The sequence below is a fragment of the Ursus maritimus genome, unplaced genomic scaffold (genome assembly GCF_017311325.1).
Source record: "Ursus maritimus isolate PB19 unplaced genomic scaffold, ASM1731132v1 scaffold_13, whole genome shotgun sequence".
Classification (NCBI taxonomy): Eukaryota; Metazoa; Chordata; class Mammalia; order Carnivora; family Ursidae; genus Ursus; species Ursus maritimus.
The window spans coordinates 41,185,522-41,205,249 of NW_024423675.1; the positions used below are offsets into that span (position 1 = coordinate 41,185,522).

The window sequence follows — 19,728 nt, forward strand, 5'->3', positions numbered from 1 at the left end:
AAAATCTTAAAAAAAAAAAAAAAAAGAACTCAGAAAAGACTGCATTCTGTAAAATCAGATGTATTAAAAATGACATAAATCCAAAACAAAATGCACATTGTATAGAAAGGGACATTTGTAAGATTGGCTTGCTGTGTCAAATCCATGATGTAGTCCACAAAAAGTACACACTGGTTGGCGGGTTCTCACATGTAAAGTGACCGTTGCTGGCAGGTTAACTTTATCAGATACAATTTTATGGAGGCATAAATTTGAGTAAAACTAGTACATATTAAGGACTTGTTACGTCACTTGGAAATAATGAGTAAATGAAAGAAAAAGGTGAGCTGTGGTCCTCAAAGAGGTGGGTCCAGGTTGGATGGAATTTGAATGAGCACTGGTGGAAAGTTGAGTTTTTTTCTGACTCTTCAGTCTTCCCTGAGGTGGGAGGTGCTAGAAAGGCATGGAAGTGCTGGTGGGTAGGGGAAGGGTTGGTGCTCGAGGAAAGTGGCAATATTGAGAGTCTTGACTCATGGTGATGTCACTTTGGACAGTTTTGTGACTTTCATCAACTGCCATGTGTAAGTACTCAGCTGCAGAACAGTTAATCCAGAATTGTGATTTTACTGGGAACATTTCAAAACATAATAATAAGATAGAACCATTCAGATTATTGGTAGGAGTGGCTGAAGTTACTTTTCAGTCTTGGAGCTTCTTGTCTTAGCATAACATTGGAAGTGTTGAGAAAAATCCCAGTTAAAAACAATTTTCTCACCCTACCCCCCAAAGAAAACAAACATCTAACTACACTCATAGAAATATCATTTGATTCTACTGCATATAAGAAAATGTCTGACCTTTGGAGCTCAGTGTATACTCAGTGATTATTGACTTTTGAATGGTAACTTTTCCATTTTGACTCTGGAGAAGGAGAACTCTGCTTTTAATTTTTTTATCACTCTTCTTTATCCTATCCTAGTAGATCAAATATCCCATTTAAAGTATTAAAAAAAATTAAACATATTCAAAAGACCAGGTGTTTTGATCATGCAAATATCTCAGGTTTCACTTAATTTTTAAGTTTTTGACCTTTTATTTCCCTTTAATTATAGTTGACCCCTGAACAACACAGGTTTGAACTGTGCAGATCCACATATATGCAGATTTTTTTCAGTAAATACAGAATAGTATTATAATTGTATTTTCTCTTTCTTATGATTTTCTTAATAACATTTTCTCTAGCTTTATTGTTAAGAATACAGTATGCAATATAAGATACAAAATATGTATTAATTGACTGTTTTATGGGTAAGGCTTCCAGTCAACTGTAGGCTATGAGTAGTTGAGTTTTTGGGGAGTCAGAAGTAATGCATAGACTCCTGACTGGCCAGGGGCACTAATCCCTGTATTGTTCGAGGGTCAACTGCATGGCATTAAGAAATCACTGATAACCTAAAATACTGTCTCAGTGTTTAAGATGTGCCTGTTCTTTCTTGGTTGCTCTAATTCTTAAGGATTGAAACAATTAGTTACAATTGCCCGGATGAGCAGGTTTTGTTTTCTGAGGAGTAAATTTTTGTTTCAAAACAGTTCATTGAGTTCTTCTCTCCTACAGGTAATATTTACAGATTTTAAGGTCGTTAACGTTTTGGCAGTGTGTAACATGCCATTTGAAATCCGTTTGCCAGAATTCACAAAGAACAATAGACCTCATGCTAGGTAAGTCTTTGAAGAATGAAGACAGCTTACCAAATTTATAATTATTGTCAGCCTGTAAATATTTATATTAATTGTGATTTTTGGGGGGCTTTTTTTTGGTATAGTTATGAACCTGAACTTCATCCTGCTGTGTGCTATCGGATAAAATCTCTAAGAGCTACATTACAGATTTTTTCAACAGGAAGTATCACAGTAACAGGTATTTTATGATATTGAAACCAAGCTTACGGTCCGTTATGGTTCAAGCGAGGTGCCCATATCAAAATGGAAATAATGTCTCATTTGTCCCCTTCAGGCATTTCTATTCCTCAAGGGGAGCCAGTCTCCTCACTTTTAACACTGTAGTTTAGTTTTCCCTACTTTTATGTACTATTTTAAAATCTTACGTATGCTATTTTGGGTCTGTCTGCTTTCACTCATCATTATCTTAGTGTGCGATTCATCTGTATTAGTCCATGTAGTTATAGATCATTCATTCTTACTGCTGTGTAGTATCTATGATGTGAACATACTGTCCATAAGCATTTGGATGGTTTCCAGTTTGGAGCTATTAAGAATATTCTAGTATATATTTTCATAGTATATTTTTTTTAATTTATGATGTCTTGCATTTAAAATATTCAAGAGAAACTCATTTTATAAACTTCACAGAGAAGAGGTTTGACATAAGCAAAATATTCAACTATCATTGGTACCTATATGTCATGTCTTACGTGTATTTCATTCTATATCTTTTATAAGTATTTGCAAGGGGTGGTTTCAAGCGACTAGGCGTGGAGAGCATTAGTTAGCACACAGGATGGCTTAAAGGTACCGTCTTTATAATGGTATAGAAGCATCACTTGGAAGTCAGGCCCAACCTTCAGCTAAATTGAGTTCAGGAAATTTCTTTGGTGTTCTTGAATTTTTCTTTGTATTCCTTCAATTCTTAGAGGAAAATACACATTATTGACACCTCTAGACTCTGAACAAGGAAGCTTAGTTTTGACTCATCTTACGGGTTTTCACATCTTCCTTGGAGACTTTTAAAGCCTACTGCCAGCGTCATGCTTGTATCTGAAAATGGAGTGATGGGGAACAAATCCGTTTGTTCCCTTCTTTCAACTGTCTCTCTCTACATTTTGGAGCCCAGACTTCTGAGAGGCCCCAAAGTCTATTGATCGATAAGTCCCTGCTAAGTATAGAGTTTACGATGCATAGGTAAAATCTATATTTACTGAGTTATTAGATAATTAAACAGCGTAATAACGAGCTGAAGATAATTGGGTTAATTAGTATACATTATATATTTACATCAGGAACATCCTATGAAATGTTAATGATTCAGTGAACAGATACTGAGTGGTTCCCATAGGCAAAGGCGGGGGGGAGGGGAATCAGTAAGGAGCAGACCCGGATAACACGTGGTCAGTACCTTCAGAGAGTTCACGGTGGGTACAGTATGTACGTTTTCAGCATCTTTCAAGAGAATTAAGTGTACTTTAGTGAACCCGTTTTTATTCAAAATAAGTTTTATGAAAATCTTTTCATTGTTTCTTTTTAGCTATTTAAATGGAAGAGTACATTTAAAAAAAGTTATTCCTAGCATTATATGGATTAATTCACATATACTGGCACCCCCTTCCCACATGTGTGTTCCCCTGTTTACTGAGTAAGCTGTGAGGATGAATGGCCAGCTTAATAATAAACATGTGGTGGGTAGCAAGCACTAGTAAATCTGGGGGGGGGGGGGTTTAGACCACTTAATAACAACTCTGCAGTTTTCCAATACCTTGGAAGCAGCTTTGTTTTACGTTGCTGGGTTCCTCAGTACTCCTGTGAGCATCAGAAGTAGCCTAACTGAAAGCCAGGCTATAGTGACCAAACGGATAGTGACCAAAGTGTCTGGTCCCGTTTATCATTTCTTCCTTTAATCAGCACCTAACAGCGCCATTAGATGTGATTTTTATAGATACTGTCTTCACACTGCCCGAAAACAAGATGAATAATAGCATTTTGTGTTTCAGATTTCGTTGAATTGTTCAGAAACAAATTTTATTCTCTTGGTTTGTATTTTGACTGTATAGTTATGTAAAGTGTAGATCTTTTTTTTAAACAATTAATCCGCTAGTCTAAACTATGTGAATGTTTCCGGTTCCGGGAAGTGCACGTTCCTAGCGCCCTTCTCACGTCTTCCGCCGTTGTGTTTGTTACAGGGCCCAACGTAAAGGCCGTTGCGACTGCTGTGGAACAGATTTACCCATTTGTGTTTGAAAGCAGGAAAGAAATTTTATAATTCATCACGTAATTGGTTAGAATCCCTAACGGAGCACCTTTTAAAACCTGCTGCACATTGGACTCAAAACAAAAGGAAAACTGGACCAACGGTAATTGAGGAAATAGACTCTTTTATTCATTCACGGCTACAGTGTAAGCTCCAGGCCCTTTGGATTTTATTTCAAACCTTGCTGTAATATAAAAAGGAAGTTTACAAGACATGACATTGCTGCTTTTACAAAAGGACATTCTATTTATTTTCGCAGTAATTCTCATGTCCCCGTAAGCAGAGCTGTCACAGTGTGCACTACCTTAAATTGTTTCGTTATGTCATTATTTCTTCCCGGTTTGAGCTAACGTGTTTTATTTGTGAATAGTCTTTTACATTTTTGTATGCTGAATATGGGCACCAAAGAACCTGTAAAAGTTATCTTTTTCAATTGAATGTGCACAAATAAAAGTTTGGAAAAGATCTCTCTTCATATCCATTCTGTAACTTTTATTCCCCATTTTCTATTTTAACAAAAATTGTATTCATAATTCTTTTTTCTTTTTAATCTATGCAAGCTTAGACTTTTGCTAAAGTGTGTTGGCTTCTTTTTGAAGTGTATTTTGTAAATATATATATGCCACATGTGTATAGTATCTTTTACTGCTCTGTTACCAAATATCAAATAGGAATTTTTTTTCTTGCAGATTAGAAATAAAAGGATGTATATAAACTCTAGGGAGCAAACCGGAGTAGAACTTTATAGATTAAGCATAATGTTTTCTGTTGCTAATTTAATATGATAGAAAATGTTAAATATCTTTTAAAAGTTATAAAAGTGTAGTTTTAAAAAGCAAAGCCTCTTACCTACAAGATGGATATGAGAAAGAAGCTGTGATGGGTTGTACCTCAAATGTCCTTTTGTTATTCTGGTAAGACTCACCTCTAGTTGTAGGAAAGTAGTAATCTTAGGTTGGTGCTGAAGGCTATACTAAGAGTCTTGTCAGAAGTTGATACATTGTGCTGTTTTAACAAGAAGTGCCCACAAGCTGCCTCTGTGCCACAGTATAATTATAATATAGTTCAACTTGAACTTGAAAGCCATTTTGCAAGATACGTCTTTCCCCTTGCTGTGTCCTATTTAATGGAGCTGAAGTGCGACTAATCAGTATTTGGGATTGCTCCTCTTAAAGTTACAGTAAATACGCATTTGTGAAACAGTGGCCCCTGGCTTACCCAAGAGCCCTGGGGGTAGTATGCGATCAGGGTGCACCTGTGCTTGGGATCAGGAGTTTAGCAGAACCAACAGTAATTTCACTTAGAAATAAAGCTGAGTGGACAGTCCAATGAGCTTCTTAGTAGGGACTTAATAGAGACAATATTCCAACACAATCTTCCACTAAAACCTGAATTTTCAAAATGTTTTGAAAGTTTCATGAAAAATTTGCCACATCTTGTCCTCCATGTTCTAGTTTATTTTCCTTACCGTATTATAAGGTCTTCCAAACCTACCTTACAAACTGCACTGAACAACATACGTTATTTTTTATTTATTTTTATCTTCTTTTCTCTCGATGCCTTCCCCTACTGTGCCTCTCACTCTTAAGTCGGGGGGCAAAGGCTAGCTTTTATATTTTCTTTCTTGTGAAAGACTTAATTGTGATTTTCAAACTTCTCTTATTCTCTCTCTCTCTTTTTTATACATTAGGTTTATTTGCTTCATTGTAAGATCCAGTAGAATAGGGTAAACCTTATAAAGTATAGAGGATGATACAATTCAGTGAAGAAGTCACAGGTTCTGGGTGACTATTTTTAAAAATTGAGATTTTCCACTTAGCTTTAACTAACAGTAATAAGTGACCTGTTTTGTGATGTTCACAAAAAAGGAAATAAAGGGGGAAACGTGATTATATGGTCAAGGTGCAGATCCAGATGTTGTAATATTTTCAGTATTCAAGTGACTTGAAAAGTAGGTAGCTCAGTAGCTCATCAGAATGCTTTCTCAGAAAAGAGGAAGACAGACAATCTAGCCAGTTCAGGCTTCAGGGCTGCCGTGTGAGCATCACCTGGCGAAGTGTCGTGGCTAACCCACTAAATTTAACAAAGCTGGTAAGAATGAGCGTGTCTGATGTCTTCTGCTGGCTCTTCACAAGTGCTGTAAATTTTTTTATAAATAAAAACTGTGAATATATACATACAAATAAGTATTCCCCCTTTTTTATTTTTGAAAATCAAAAAGCTGTGGTTAGGGGTGTATTGGGTAAAAATTTGAAGACAGAATTATTTAGTTACAGACTCAGGATAATAAAAGAAAAATACAAGAGTGTTTAAGATGCTGAAGTTGAAATCACTAGTGATAAACCCCCTAAGTTTATGAACAGTTTCCTACCCATTTGTGATGAATGGCTGAAACAAGAAATTGCTAATGTATATATACAGTGTTTGAACTTCCAAGGAAACATGTAACAGTTTTGTTAAATATCTTATAATCTGTGATGCTTGACAAAGAAAAAAAATTCATATCGATTACCTGTCTTGATTTTTTAAAAGTCATCTCAGCATAGAATTCCACTGAGGAGTCGTAATAAATTTCTTAAATTGATCCACTACAGAACACACTTTTCCTTCTCCTTCCAAAATGGAAAACGAAACACATGCTCTAACTTGCATAGGAAATGTGCCGTGGTAGAAGTAAGAGCTCGAGTCTCCCTTCCTCGTAACGTTCCCTGCCAGTCTTCATGATGCGATGCATTTCACAGTCAGGACTTTCGGTCATTCTCCTGAGTCTCTGCTAATACAGTTTCACTCTTACTTGCATGGATTTATAGTCTTTCCATTTCGTTATAGGGGAATTCCTAGATCATATACCCTTATATCAAACTGGGACAGTTTGTTAGGGGCCAATAGGAAAATTCCAGTCTAAATAACAAAGGGTTTTGGCCCTTAGGATTCTCTTTTCTTCAGGCTGGTCATAATGTTTTATTCTTTTTCAAGTTAGGTTGTTCATGCTTTAAGTGTTCGTGTGTCTCCCATGGCTTATAATAGTAATTTAATGGGTCACTACTTAAGTAGATCGAGATTCTTTATTGTAGATTTTCTGTCATCATATGCACATCGGTAAAATACCTCACCGAGTCTTAATATTCAACTGGAGAAAAACAGAAGAGAGCAATTCATTGTGGTGTGGGCAAAACCCAAGTTTCCGGTACAGTTGGTGACCTCCGTTTCATCCTAGAGAACATGGTGAGGGAATCGTCCTGATGGCTGAATGTCACTCACTACATCCGCAGTCATCTGAAGGTCAGCAGCAGCTACAGCCCGTGTGCCGTAACCCGAGGTAGTGGTCGTCCTGAGGAGTGCAAAGAGTTGCAGGAGGCTATATGGATCGCTCTTCAGTCATCACGAAAGCCTTCCAAGGAGAGTGGTATCAGCTTGACTCAATAACTCACACCTACTTGATTAGAGATTTGGATTAATAACCTAATGGCCTGACTCCTTTTCTAAGGTTTTACTAACAGGTACTACTAAATAAAAATGGTCCCAGGATTTTGAAATTGTCCTTTCTAGTCGTATTTTTTTAAAATGGGTGGAACAGTGTTTATTTTTCTCAACTGTTGCAGAATTGTTTTTTAACGTTTTATACATAAAATTCATAAAAGGGTATTTTGCATTACACTGTAGTTCATAATTCATAAAATAAGCTGCATAATCTTTGTACTTATTGAACGATAATTAGGCATCATCACTGAAATCCCAGCCAGGATCCTCTCCTGCTAATCTAGGATGTAGGCGCAATTATTCACGTTGTGTCCTGGTTCTTTTTGACAGAAGGCCCAGTGCAAGTACCGTCGTAGTGGGCAAAAAACTGTACGCTCGTGTTCAGGCCACTTAGGTGTCTGAATCATAAAGCCGCAAGCGGCCTCCGTACGTACATACCTTAAGGCAAAAGTTGATCGCATTGCTAGTTCGTAGTTTTTCAAAGGCTGCTCTGTGAAAAAGGTGCAAAGTATTGAACCAGCCAGTATTTGTTTCACCTGGAATCCTACGCAGAGGAAGAAAGGGATCACGGGATCTCGTACCTCATTGACCTTTCGAGAGGTGAAGGTTAAAGGTTGTCTTTATAATTTCAGGGTGTCTCTAAAACTAGCTCCACGACACTAAGGAGAAAACATGGGAGTGGCCAATATTGTGTTGGCACGAAGACACCTTTCTAATTGTTCTTTAACAACATTTGTAAGATTTGAGGCCATTAGGTCTCTGGAGAAAGGTGCCTCGGTTGTCCCCTACCACACAGCTTTTTACACTCCAAGAGCTGCTCTTGGGGTTTTCTTTTTTGAAGCTGTTTTGGCACTAATTCCTCTTGATGATGACTCATAAAACAAATGTTGTTTTTCACATAGTTCCTGAAAGAGAAAGAGGCACTAATGAAAATGTCACTCTTAGTTATAGTACTTGGGGAAAAAAAAAAAGGTACAGGCTATTATTTTTTTTAAATCACCCTGGGGCTGTAATGTTTTAGCTAAGCCAAAAAGACATTTTTATTGCAAAGGCTTGATGTATCATGAAATTCAGTGTATCACCGAACTTTGGTCAATCTCACGCAAAGGGTAAGGTGGGGAGGGTGACTTCCCAGAAAATCAAGGCATTCCTACGTACAGAGTCCAAAGATAGTATTACATAGAACTAATGGGGATCATGTCCCAGATCCTATTTTAGTTTTCTCCTCTTCTCAAACTCTACCAATATGCCTGTATTTGTGTCTGCATTGCCTACCCTCTGCATTACCCTCTTGCTCCTGCATTAATAAATTCTTTTCTATGGGATTACTGCCATCAGCATAAAAATATGCCCTAGTATTTTACATTTATTTAAAAACAAAGTAAGGCCACCTTTGAACCTCTTTCGAAGATCTTTTCCTGTCACTTGATCCGTTACTTAAGTAGATACAGACCTGCTTTCAAGGAGCTTACTTTTTAATAGAGGAGAGAAGCGTATAAGCGTAACATTTCAAGCAGTTAAAGTGCTAATGAGAAAAATAAACAGGAAAAAAGGAAAACAGGTGGGAGGTGACGATCATACTACTGGCATCACTCTAAAGAGGTGACATTTGATCAAAAACTGACAAGGAGGAAACCCTGTGAAGAACTGGAAGCATGTGTTTCCAGAAAGATCATGAACGACAGAGGCGAGCTTAGAGAAGTAAGTGGCAGCCATAAAAGTGTGCATTTTATTTGTAATGTAATTGGAGCCACAGGATTTTGAGCTGAGGAATGACATCTTTAAAAGATCAGTCTAACTGCTATATCGAGGATAGACTGGAGAGGGCAGGGGCTGGAAGAACAATGTAGAGGTTAGTCTAGTCCACGGAAAAGATGGTGGTTGGGACTGTGCATGGCACCGGTCGAAAAGGTCGGGTTCATGGTATGTTTTGTTAACAGATTTAACGAGACTTAGTACAGATGTAAGGAGTAGGGGTTATCGTGGGTGAATCCTAAGCGTCTGGCCTGAGGACCCCCTCCCCACAACCCCCAGGCAGAAGGTTTGCAGAGGAATGTATGTGCATTTGGGTGAGCGGGACTGAGAATCAAGAGTTCCGTTTGGTCATGTTAAGCCAGAGATGTCTATTAGACATTTCGACCAAAGATGTGAAGTTAGCAGATTTGGAAATTTGAAAGGTCAAAGATCAGACCCTGGAGATTAAAATCCATTTGGGAGTCATCACTTTATGGCTGATAATGCCTTAGGGATAGATCTTACAGAGTGAATATAGATACGGATCTTAAGGATTGAGTCCTGGGCACATCTGTATTTAGCAGTGTAAACGAGAAGGAAGAAGCAAAGGAGACCAAGGAGTGACTAATGAGGTAGAAGGAAAAGCGGTGCAGTGTGCTATTCCAGGAGACAAGTGAAAGTGTTTCCTAATGGTCATCTCCAAATGAACTCATCTAAAACATCTCTCAATCCCTGAACCTCGTGCTCTTTCTGGCTGGCCTATCTGACCATCCGTGCAGTTTCTCAAGCTAAAAATTTAAGTATCATCCTAACTACTTCATTGCCTTACTCTTCTTTTTCATTCATTCATTCATTCATTCATTCATTTATGCATGCGTGCATGCATTGAGTAACTTTATGTGAGATCAATAAGCCAGTGAGGCTGATAGCAAAGTGATCTAAGAACTAAATCTTAGGGCACAAAAACTTCACAATACTGGGAAGATAAGATGGAAGCAGCAGAGGCTGCTGAGGGAGCGACTGACAGGAGACAACCAAGAGGTGGGTCCCCGAAGGCGGGGAAACAAGTATTTCAGGAAGGAGGGCATGCTCTCCTCAGGCCAATCCTGGGGATGGTCACCACGCTAGCCATTACGATGAGGAGTGAGACTGACCACTGGGGTTAGCCATGTAGAGGCCGCTGGGATGTTAGAGCAATTTCACTAGGGTGGTAGCCGTTAACGTCTCCCTGGAGCAGGTTCATGAGAGAATGGAGAAAGCGGAATTGATGACAATGAATATTCCAGAACTTTGCTGTAAATGGTAGCAGAGAAAGAGCACATGCTAAAGAGGAAAATGGAATCAAGACCTTTTTTTCTTTTTTTTTTTTTTTTTTTTAATGGGGAAAAAAGTCACACAAGATTTCCATGCTGGTGAGAAGTTGAGATCCAGTAGAGAGCTGAAGTGTGCAAGACGCACGGCTGAGCAGAGAAAACTGTTGGAGAATGTCCTGGGAAAGAGGTGGGGGAGAGCGTGAAGCGGCTGGCCTCACACAGCAACGGTGGCACTAACAGAAAGAACCCAGAGGGGTGACGCTGTATGTAGGTACAAACACTAATGTGTGCGTTGGTGTGTAAGGCTATGGAAGTTCCCTTCTGATTGTGTCCATTTCCTCAGTACAGTCAGAGACAAGGACATCAGTGGAGTGAACAGGGCCGAGGAGGTGGGGACGTTCCCAGAGAGAGAAGGTGGTATGGAGCAGTTGTCTAGAAGACAAGCAGTTAATAGGCCTGGGAAATATGTGATTGCCAGGCAGCACTGAAGGCCACTTGAAGTCAATGATCATGATTTTTTAAAAAATTTATATATTTGAGACAGGCAGAGAGAGAGAGCACACGTGCGCACAAGTGGGGGGGAGGGGCAGAGGGAGAGGGAAAAGCCGACTCCCCACTGAGTAGGAAACCAGAGATGCGGGGCTTGATCCAAGGACCCTGGGATTATGACCTGAACCAAAGGCAGATGCTTAATGGACTGAGCCACCCAGGTGCCCCCAAGGGTCATGATTTAAAGTGAGAAAAACTCAACAGGGCGCCTCTGTGCTCTCTCAGCCGTGTTCAGCTGGGCCACGGCAGAGGCTCACGTGGCCCCCTGCACAATGTCAGTCAGCTCCCCTCACGCCCTGCTGAAGTATTTTAGTAGCTTCCCATTGCACTTAGCATGAAATCCAAGGGGCACCTGGTGGCTCGGTCCGTTAAGATTAAGCTTCTGCCTTCGGCTCAGGTCATGATCCAGGCTTCCCTCTTCTCCCCCCTCCTTCTCCCTCTGCCCTCCCTCTGGCCCCCCTCCCCTCATTAGTGCTTGCTCTCTCTCTCTCTCTCTCTCCTTCTCAAATAAATACATAATTAAAAATCTTAGGGAAAAAAAAAGAAAAAAACGAATGAAATCCAAACTTGCTGGCCTGCAGGGCTCTGCACTCTCATCTCTACGAACTTTGTAACAACCTCACAGATTCAGCCTCCGGGCCGGAACAGGTCAAGTGTGTTTCGGATTAGTTTTGCGCTAGCCGTTCTCCCTGCTCCAGTTCTCCTTGGCCCTATCTTTGTTGGCTCCTTATTATCACCCAGATTTTATCCTAAGTGTTACCTCTCAGAATAACCTTCTCAGATCACCTGATCACAAGTAGCCCCGTAATCACTCCCTAGCTTATCAGCATGTTTTAATTCTCGCAGCATTTCTGCTCGCTGAGTAATGTGGCTGTAGCACCTTGAACAGTGAGTGCCTGGCACATATTAGATGCTCAGTAAATACTTCTCGAACAAGTGAGTTTGGATGAATGAAGGAAGGAGCGACCACATACATTAAATTGCTAGAAGCAAAAACTAACCTAAGTCTCAGAACTAAAATATTTCCAAAACATTCGCTCATGCATTTTCTCTCTGTTTCCACTTAAACTAAGGAAAAGCATAAAGTCACAGCTGAAACAGCAAATATGGCCAACATCCCATTTTGAGTTTGTGGCTGGCAGGGCAGAAGTTCAACATTAAATCCTTTCAAATTACATTATTGCTGAAATCTTTTTTGACCTCTCAGCTGACTCACTGTTTATTTTATAAGAAACAACCTTGGAAGAATATTTGTTTTCTTGTCCTTGCAGAAATGGAAACAAAAGAACCTAATGCCAAAAATGAGAAAGGAAAATGTTAAGCAGCATGTATCACCTTTGAAGTTAATTTCACATTAGAAATCGTGTCCTTGCCTCCTCCTTAGAAAGTCATTGGGATATACATGTCAGGACTCTCCTTCCCTGGTGACAAAATTGGACTCACTTTTTTCCTTAACTCCTCAATTTGTGAAGACTCCCTTAGCACGGTGTCCGAGCTCACTTCGGAGCCTGTGTCCCAGCGAGCTCCCTGGGCTTCCCGTTCCATGTACTTAGCTAGTTGGATAACTTCTCAATACCATTAGGGATTTTATCTTCCTTTTTATTTTTGTCTCTGACTTTTCCCTCCAGGGAACCTTGTTTAACATACATATTCCATAAATACTTAGCCAGCTGACACAATTCAGGCTGCTTACATTTCCATTTTAAAAACCTTTGCCAGGGCCTGAGTGGCTCAGTCAGTTAAGTGTCTGCCTTCACTCAGGTCCTGATCCCAGGGCCCTGGGATCAAATCCTGAAGCTCCAGGCTTCCTGCTCAGCAAGGAGTCTGCTTCTCCCACTCCCTCTGCCCCCTCCCCCCGCTCGCGTTTTTTCTCTCTATCTCTCTCAAATAAATAAATACAATCTTTTTTTTTTAAGATTTTATTTATTTATTCAACAGATACAGAGACAGTCAGCGAGAGAGGGAACACAAGCAGGGGGAGTGGGAGAGGAAGAAGCAGGCTCATAGCGGAGGAGCCTGATGTGGGGCTCGATCCCACAACACTGGGATCACGCCCTGAGCCGAAGGCAGACGCTTAACCACTGTGCCACCCAGGCGCCCCTAAATAAATAAAATCTTAAAAAAAAAAAAAAAAAAAAAGCCTTTGTCACCTGCTGCTTCAAGCTGAGACCAACCTCAGGCTCCGTAGTCCACAGAAATAGGAGTCAGCCAAGGTTTCCAAGAGCGACTGTCTCCTCTCTCCCCGCAGTGCTGGGCTGCCCCACGACACACACCCCAGTAGGTGCTTTCGCTGCTGCTGGGAGTTTCACCTGCAGGATTGTTCTGCCCCCTCATCTTTTATAATTCTTTGCATCAGACCTAGTATCTAGACTTGCTCTTCAACACACAGCACCCGTGCGGTCCGTCTAGGGTTGCCAGTGTCTTGGCTTTTGGATTTCCCTTACTTTGCACTTTATAACTGGAGGTTTGGATTTAAATTGAATAATTACATGACTCAAAAGTTACAGAAATGTGATTCCTTCAAAAACATTTCATAATTCAGAGCTTTACCAATTTAGACAGATTTCTTCCCCACCCTGTTCCTGAATGAGTAAGTTTTGTTGTGTTTTAGAAAGCCAAATCATACGTTGCTAGGGATGTCTCCTTCTGGGGGTCTACCAGATAGAAATATTGGCTTTTCCTAAGTTTTGTCCTCAAATTTTTATTTGGTTTTCAATTGGATACCTATGAAAGATAGATCTAAAAGTTTCTTAATCTTAATTCCAGAACATTCATTGCACTTTCAAGGTAGACTTTTTAAAAAAGAATGCGGGGGCGCCTGGGTGGCACAGTCGTTAAGCGCGTCTGCCTTCGGCTCAGGGCGTGATCCCGGCGTTCTGGGATCGAGCCCCACATCAGGCTCCTCCGCTATGAGCCTGCTTCTTCCTCTCCCACTCCCCCTGCTTCTGTTCCCTCTCTCGCTGGCTATCTCTATCTCTTCAAATAAATAAAAAATTAAAAAATCTTAAAAAAATAAATAAATAAATAAATAAATAAGAATGTGATCAGGAGTGATAACAGAGTAGGCCCTTTGTTCGTTCAGCTCGTTCATAATTGCTTTCTCCCTGCCTCGACTTTGCAGTTAGTGTTGTTCACAAGAATTTTAGCAAACCTTTATTTTTAAAGGAATTTCACCCCCCTCCCCCAGCTAATAAACAGGTAGTTAAAAAGTGCATATGCACAAGGTGGACCTACCATAAGGCCAATGACACTTCAGCCCCGGGACCCCTCACATCACAGCCTCTTCCAAGACCCACACACTCACTTCTAATTTTGCATTCATAATTTGGTGATTTTTTTTTTTTATTAAACAAGGTCCTTAAAAGCTTAGTCTCCACAAACGTGGGTGTACCCCAGCTTACATACACACTTATTATGCACTGACGCGTTGAGGACCAGCTTCCAACGTCCACTGGTCTTTTCTCTCCTCCAGTCGCATGTCCTATCGGCACCTCACAGACAATACGCACGAACTGAACTCAGTGTCGTCCCTGAGCCCCCACCAGACTCCTGCCTCCCAAGCCTGCTCCTCCTCCTCCTTGTCTTACTTTGGTGGATGTTCCCATTGTATATGGGGTTCGTTCTCTAGGCTCGAGAAAGATTCCAATTTTCTCTTTTTCCTCAACTGTCTTTTCCAATCCAGCTCCAGGTCGTTTCATTCCATCCCTGCACGCCATCCAGCCCATAGTTTTCTATCCGATTTCTTCAGCAGACTCCCATTGGTCTCCCTCATTCAGGAGCCCCCCTTCCATTCTCTGTATTTTGTCGGAGTCCTCTTTTAAACATTGGGTAACTTCCCCCCTCACCCCACCCTGCTGTTTTTTTTTTTTTTTAAGATTTTATTTATTTATTTGACAGAGATAGAGACAGCCAGCGAGAGAGGGAACACAGGCAGGGGGAGTGGGAGAGGAAGAAGCAGGCTCATAGCAGAAGAGCCTGATGTGGGGCTCGATCCCAGATCGCCGGGATCACGCCCTGAGCGGAAGGCAGACGCTTAACCGCTGTGCCACCCAGGTGCCCCAACACCCTGCTATTTTAAACAGACCCCACTGCCTTCAGCATACAATCCAGACTCTTTACCAAGACAGATGCGACCCCCCAACTGCTCTCTGCCTGCGCTCTGGACTCCTCTCTCGATCCCCAACCCGGAGCCTGTCCTCTTCACACCACACCAGGGATTCTCCTCTGACTCCCACACACTCCTCTTTGCCCAGATCCCTCCTTCAAGATTTTATAAATGACATCCTGCAATGTCTGTGATCTCCCTTTGTGCTTGCCAGCAATGGTAAATGTTTGCAGTGGTCCGTTTTCTTGCCCACCTCCTAAGGGAAAAGAAGCTAGGGACTCTTGGTCTCCTATATCCTCAGTTCTTTCCTAGTATGGGGTCTGGTGCCTAGTAGATGGTCAAGAAAGAGTTGAATAAATAATATCTGAAGTGGTAGGGAAGGGAATGGTGTGGAAAAGCCAGAATGTGTCACTTATCCGCCCACATACCTCTTCCTCCTCCCGTTGCTGTATTAGACCGTATAGACCGTAGATCTTGTGGTCCACGGATCAAGACACGTTGTGCCTTACACTGTTACCCGTGATCTAATCCCCCCACACAATGAATTCAGCACTGGCCTCGTTCACAAGTATCAAATGAACAGGGAATACTTTTTTAATCCTCTGCTAGGCATCAATATTGTGCTAGACACTGCATAGAGAGAGAGGTTCCATAGGAAGGATAATGGGCAGAGACCATTCCTGGAAACCAAAATGTTATAACTTAGTTAAGGAGGTGAAACGCTAGAGTCTTAGCTAAGGCAGCAGCGAAGAAAATGGGACTAGAAAATACTAAAAATCCAGGAGAAAGGAATGCTCTCCAGGGCTACGTGTATGCAGGACTTCAAAGATGAGGATTTACATTGTCTTTGAAGGCATAAGGATGTGGGGCTAAGTCTTCAATGGTAACTAGAATCTAGAAATAGAAGGAAAGATAAAGAGATAAGTGCCAGTGTGGTAGGAGGGATTCCAGGAAAGAAAATAGTTTCATAGGCGCTTAAAGAGAATTTCAAGAAAGAGTAGGGGTGGTAGCTTAAATGTGGTTTAAAAAAAAGAAATTCTGTGTCCTTCATCCCATCAAGAGATTAAGTTAACTTCTACCTCCCTTGACGCTGGGTCGGCCTCGGGACTTGGAGGGTGTTAGAAAGTAATGGAGGTACTGCCGTGTGGCTTCTAGAACGTACGCTTCACAAGCCCTCATAGTCCTGCTTCCACTGCCTTGGAACATTGCCCTGAATCTGCCGTGTGAGGAAACCACGTTAGCCTGCTGGAGGCCGAGGCCCCGAGGAGGACAACAGAAGTGCCCCACCAAGTCAGCACCCACTCTCATCCACACGGGTGCAGCTCTCTCACACCGTCCAATCCGCCTGCCCCTCCTGCCGATGTGGACCCATGAGGGTGTCCAGGTGGAAGGAGCAAGAGCACCACCCAGGCAAACCAAAGCATCCTGGGAAATGGGGAGTAGTATATTTTAAGCCACAACGTGTGGGGATGGTGTGTTACCCCTAACCAGACAACTGATGGGAAACACGGAGAGGGCAGAATGAGAAATGAAGAATGTCCCGTAGATTCGGAAGTCTTTAACGTCCGGGCATCTTAGTCCCACAATAGGCCTTGAATCTGAATCAAGTCTCCAGATGAATGAATGGAGTTACCAAGATCTGAGGCTCTTGAATCATGCATGAATCGGTCATTATAGTCTTCTTCCGTGCTCGCCAAGAAACCCAGTCAGTTGACTTCAACTAGCACAGAGCCAGGCAATGTGCTGGTCAGGCCAAGGGTCCGGCCAGCCTTCCTGACAATTACATTTCCTCGTAAATGAATAACTTCCATTTTCATTGTATTTTTAAAAAACAGGGCCTTATCTATATTAAAAATTAACCTTACAATTTGATATTTAACTCACAGCTTGAATTAAGAGAAAAGTCTTTCTGTCTGCTAAAGTGAAATATTTAAAAAATGCAAACCACTTCTAAAAATGCAAAATACAAACTGAAAGTTTTCCAGATCCTACTATAAATAAATATGTCCATGTATAGTGACCATCCAATCACCTCTCAGGTTTATTCTTCCTTCAGATAAACGCTGAACTATCACTATGCCCACAGTTCCAGTAGCAATCAAACATTTCTCTCTAGCCCATTGAAAGTGTTTTTAGAAGAAATTCACTAACTATAAATAAGTAGCGCCCTCCCATTAAACCCCAAGAACAAGTATTCCTACACGTTCAAGTGTAATGATTTAATCCCAGGAAGAAGAACAAGTTCCCCTTCATTCCTGGCCCCTAGCATCACCTCCTTCCCCACAGTTTAGCACTTAGAGCTCTGAGTTCTGTTACCAAAGGAAAGAGGAGTTCTCTACAGCCCACGTCAAAATCAAGCTGTTTAAATAATCTCTCTTTGCAATGTATTTAACCAGCTTTCTAGATGCTCTCCCCAGGAGAAACTCTTAATCTTTCTGAAACTCATTTCTATTGTGTCATATCTGGAATAATTGCAGTCATTTAAACCCGAGGGTGTTCCTGACCGTCTTAGCCTTCACGGCTGCTTAGGGCTTAAAGACGACCTACACGTGTGAGAGAAGAAGGAGGCCCATGGTTCTGGCACATGGTGAGCATGACATTCCAAGACTTACCTGAAACCCCAAACAAAAAACCCCTCCTGGGTGCGGGACCTCGGGACATGAGAGAGGTTCTTTGACCATTCCTGAAGAGGGCTTTGAAAAGTGCACCTGTTAGAAAGCCCTGGATATTCTAATTCCTTAGCTTAGTCACCCAGTTTCATCACATGGCATAAAAACTGAAATGGTGTTTTGAGACACAGTTTCACGCCAAAGGGAATAGCCTGAAATCATTTCAGATGTTGGATCATTACTCGGTTGTATGGAAAACTGCATTTTTTGGACCAGAGCGTCGNTCAGAGAGTGTGCACGTAATACTTACGCGTTTGCCAGCTCCACTGATATCTGTTCCAAAGAGCATCCCTTTGTCTCGGGTATAAACACAACAACAAAAACCAGGCACGCTAGGCTCATGATTGTATATATACAGCACACCCACGGCAAGCCAATGAGATCTACAAAGGACAAAAGAAACTGATTAAAAATGTGCTTTGTGTTGCTTTGACTCCATTTTGTGGACGGCCGCTTCTCAGGGCATATATAAAAACATGTGTATTTTCAAACATGCTGGTAGTATCCAGGGAAATGGCAACCACGAATTAAAAATATAGCCAACGTCTGTAAGTTTCCTTTTTACAAAGGACCCAAGTCGTTTGGCGACGATCACAATTTAATCCAATGCTATCTTCTTTGTGAGCAGGCTTTTCTTTTTCAAAATGGTAATATACACGCTCATTGCAAAAATAAATAAATAAATAAATGGACATCAAATGACACAAAAACATAGAAAGCAGAAGGTAAAATATCTCCTCTGGCTTTTCATCATCACAGGTCTCCTCTTGGGAGTCGTGGCTGTAGCCGTTTGATTTCTATTTGGTGGACATTTTTAAAGACATTGATACAGATGCACTTGGCTTGAAATGAGCTCACCCTTCTTTACCCTGATTCAAATAAATCATTTCATGTTGGCAATATTTCCTTTTAGTAGCTGGCAGCGTGTTTGTAATGCTTCCGCCTGGATTCAGAGGAAAAAGGGCTGAGGGTTGGAAGGAAAGGCACCCACTTGCTAAAGTCATCAGCAGGAGCCGCATCCTCAGGGGCTGCTGGATCTCGCCGGCCAGCCTAGGGTTTCCTCGGACCGCTTCTAGCCAGAGGCACAGTCCTTCTGCAGTTCCTGACCAAGGTCAAGCCACACGGAGTGGCGAGAGGTGGCCCCCCGTGCACGGGAGCTGGCCGTGCGCATTGTGCTGCCCAGGGCTCAGCGGCAGGAAGTCCAGCCCGGCGGGGAGCAGCGGCGAAGAACCTGGCTCTTTACAAACACAGGTCAGACTGACCGTAGCCAGAAACAGTGCCAACGGCCCTTAACAGCTGCACCCACAAATCCCCACTGGTCCGTCAGGAAAACTGACCGAGCAGTTATGTAGCGAGGCAGTGTGAGGGATGCAGCGTGGAAAGATCTAAGCGTATTAAGCACCTGTCCGTCAGTTGTGCTGAGGCGAGGAGATGTGGGAAGAAGGGACCACATGACAGCTCTTTGGGCAGTTTTAACTAAAGTCCCATCCCTCTGGGCTTTCCTTGCTGCGGGCACAGGCTTTTGCCCAAGCGATTGCTTGATAAAGTGCTTGTACAAATGGTCCTCCTCTCCTCTCTGGGACATAAAACCAGGATACAGAAATTGAAAAAACAGAACAAAACAAAAGGTCACCTCATCAAACCTGTCCTCTCTTTTGCTTGAGTACTTCCAGGAACAGGGAGCTCACCCCTTTGGAGATTCTCACAGCATGGTGGGCTGGCCCTGCCTCTTACAAAGGTCTTCCTCCCTGACTCTCAAGTCCAAGTCTCCCTTTCGGGAGCTTCAGCTCAGAGGTTCTGCTTTGCCCTCCGAGTCCACTCTCCATCCCTTCTTCATGACAGCACGACAGCCGACAGCCGTTCGGACACCTGCGTGCACCTCCCCCCCCCCCCCCCCCCCCCCCCCCCCCCCCCCCC

At 42.0% G+C, this 19,728-nt stretch overlaps 2 protein-coding genes across 3 annotated transcripts in view; one reads left to right on the forward strand and one right to left on the reverse strand.

The window, feature by feature from the left end:
- Positions 1-4,426, forward strand: part of TBPL1 (TATA-box binding protein like 1) — a 32,845-nt gene extending 28,419 nt beyond the window's left edge. The window contains exons 5-7 of the mRNA XM_008691073.1: positions 1,595-1,698; positions 1,803-1,897; positions 3,894-4,426. Of these exons, the coding sequence (XP_008689295.1) occupies positions 1,595-1,698; positions 1,803-1,897; positions 3,894-3,973 (279 nt within the window). The 3' untranslated portion in view covers positions 3,974-4,426. The remainder of the gene's footprint in view (positions 1-1,594; positions 1,699-1,802; positions 1,898-3,893) is intronic.
- SLC2A12 (solute carrier family 2 member 12) overlaps positions 4,069-19,728 on the reverse strand; it is a 56,897-nt gene continuing 41,237 nt past the window's right edge. For both annotated transcript variants that reach the window (XM_040627813.1, XM_040627812.1), the window contains 2 exons: positions 18,062-18,194; positions 4,069-8,346 (listed from right to left, as the gene is read on the reverse strand). In XM_040627813.1, the coding sequence (XP_040483747.1) occupies positions 8,193-8,346; positions 18,062-18,194 (287 nt within the window). In that variant the 3' untranslated portion in view covers positions 4,069-8,192. The remainder of the gene's footprint in view (positions 8,347-18,061; positions 18,195-19,728) is intronic.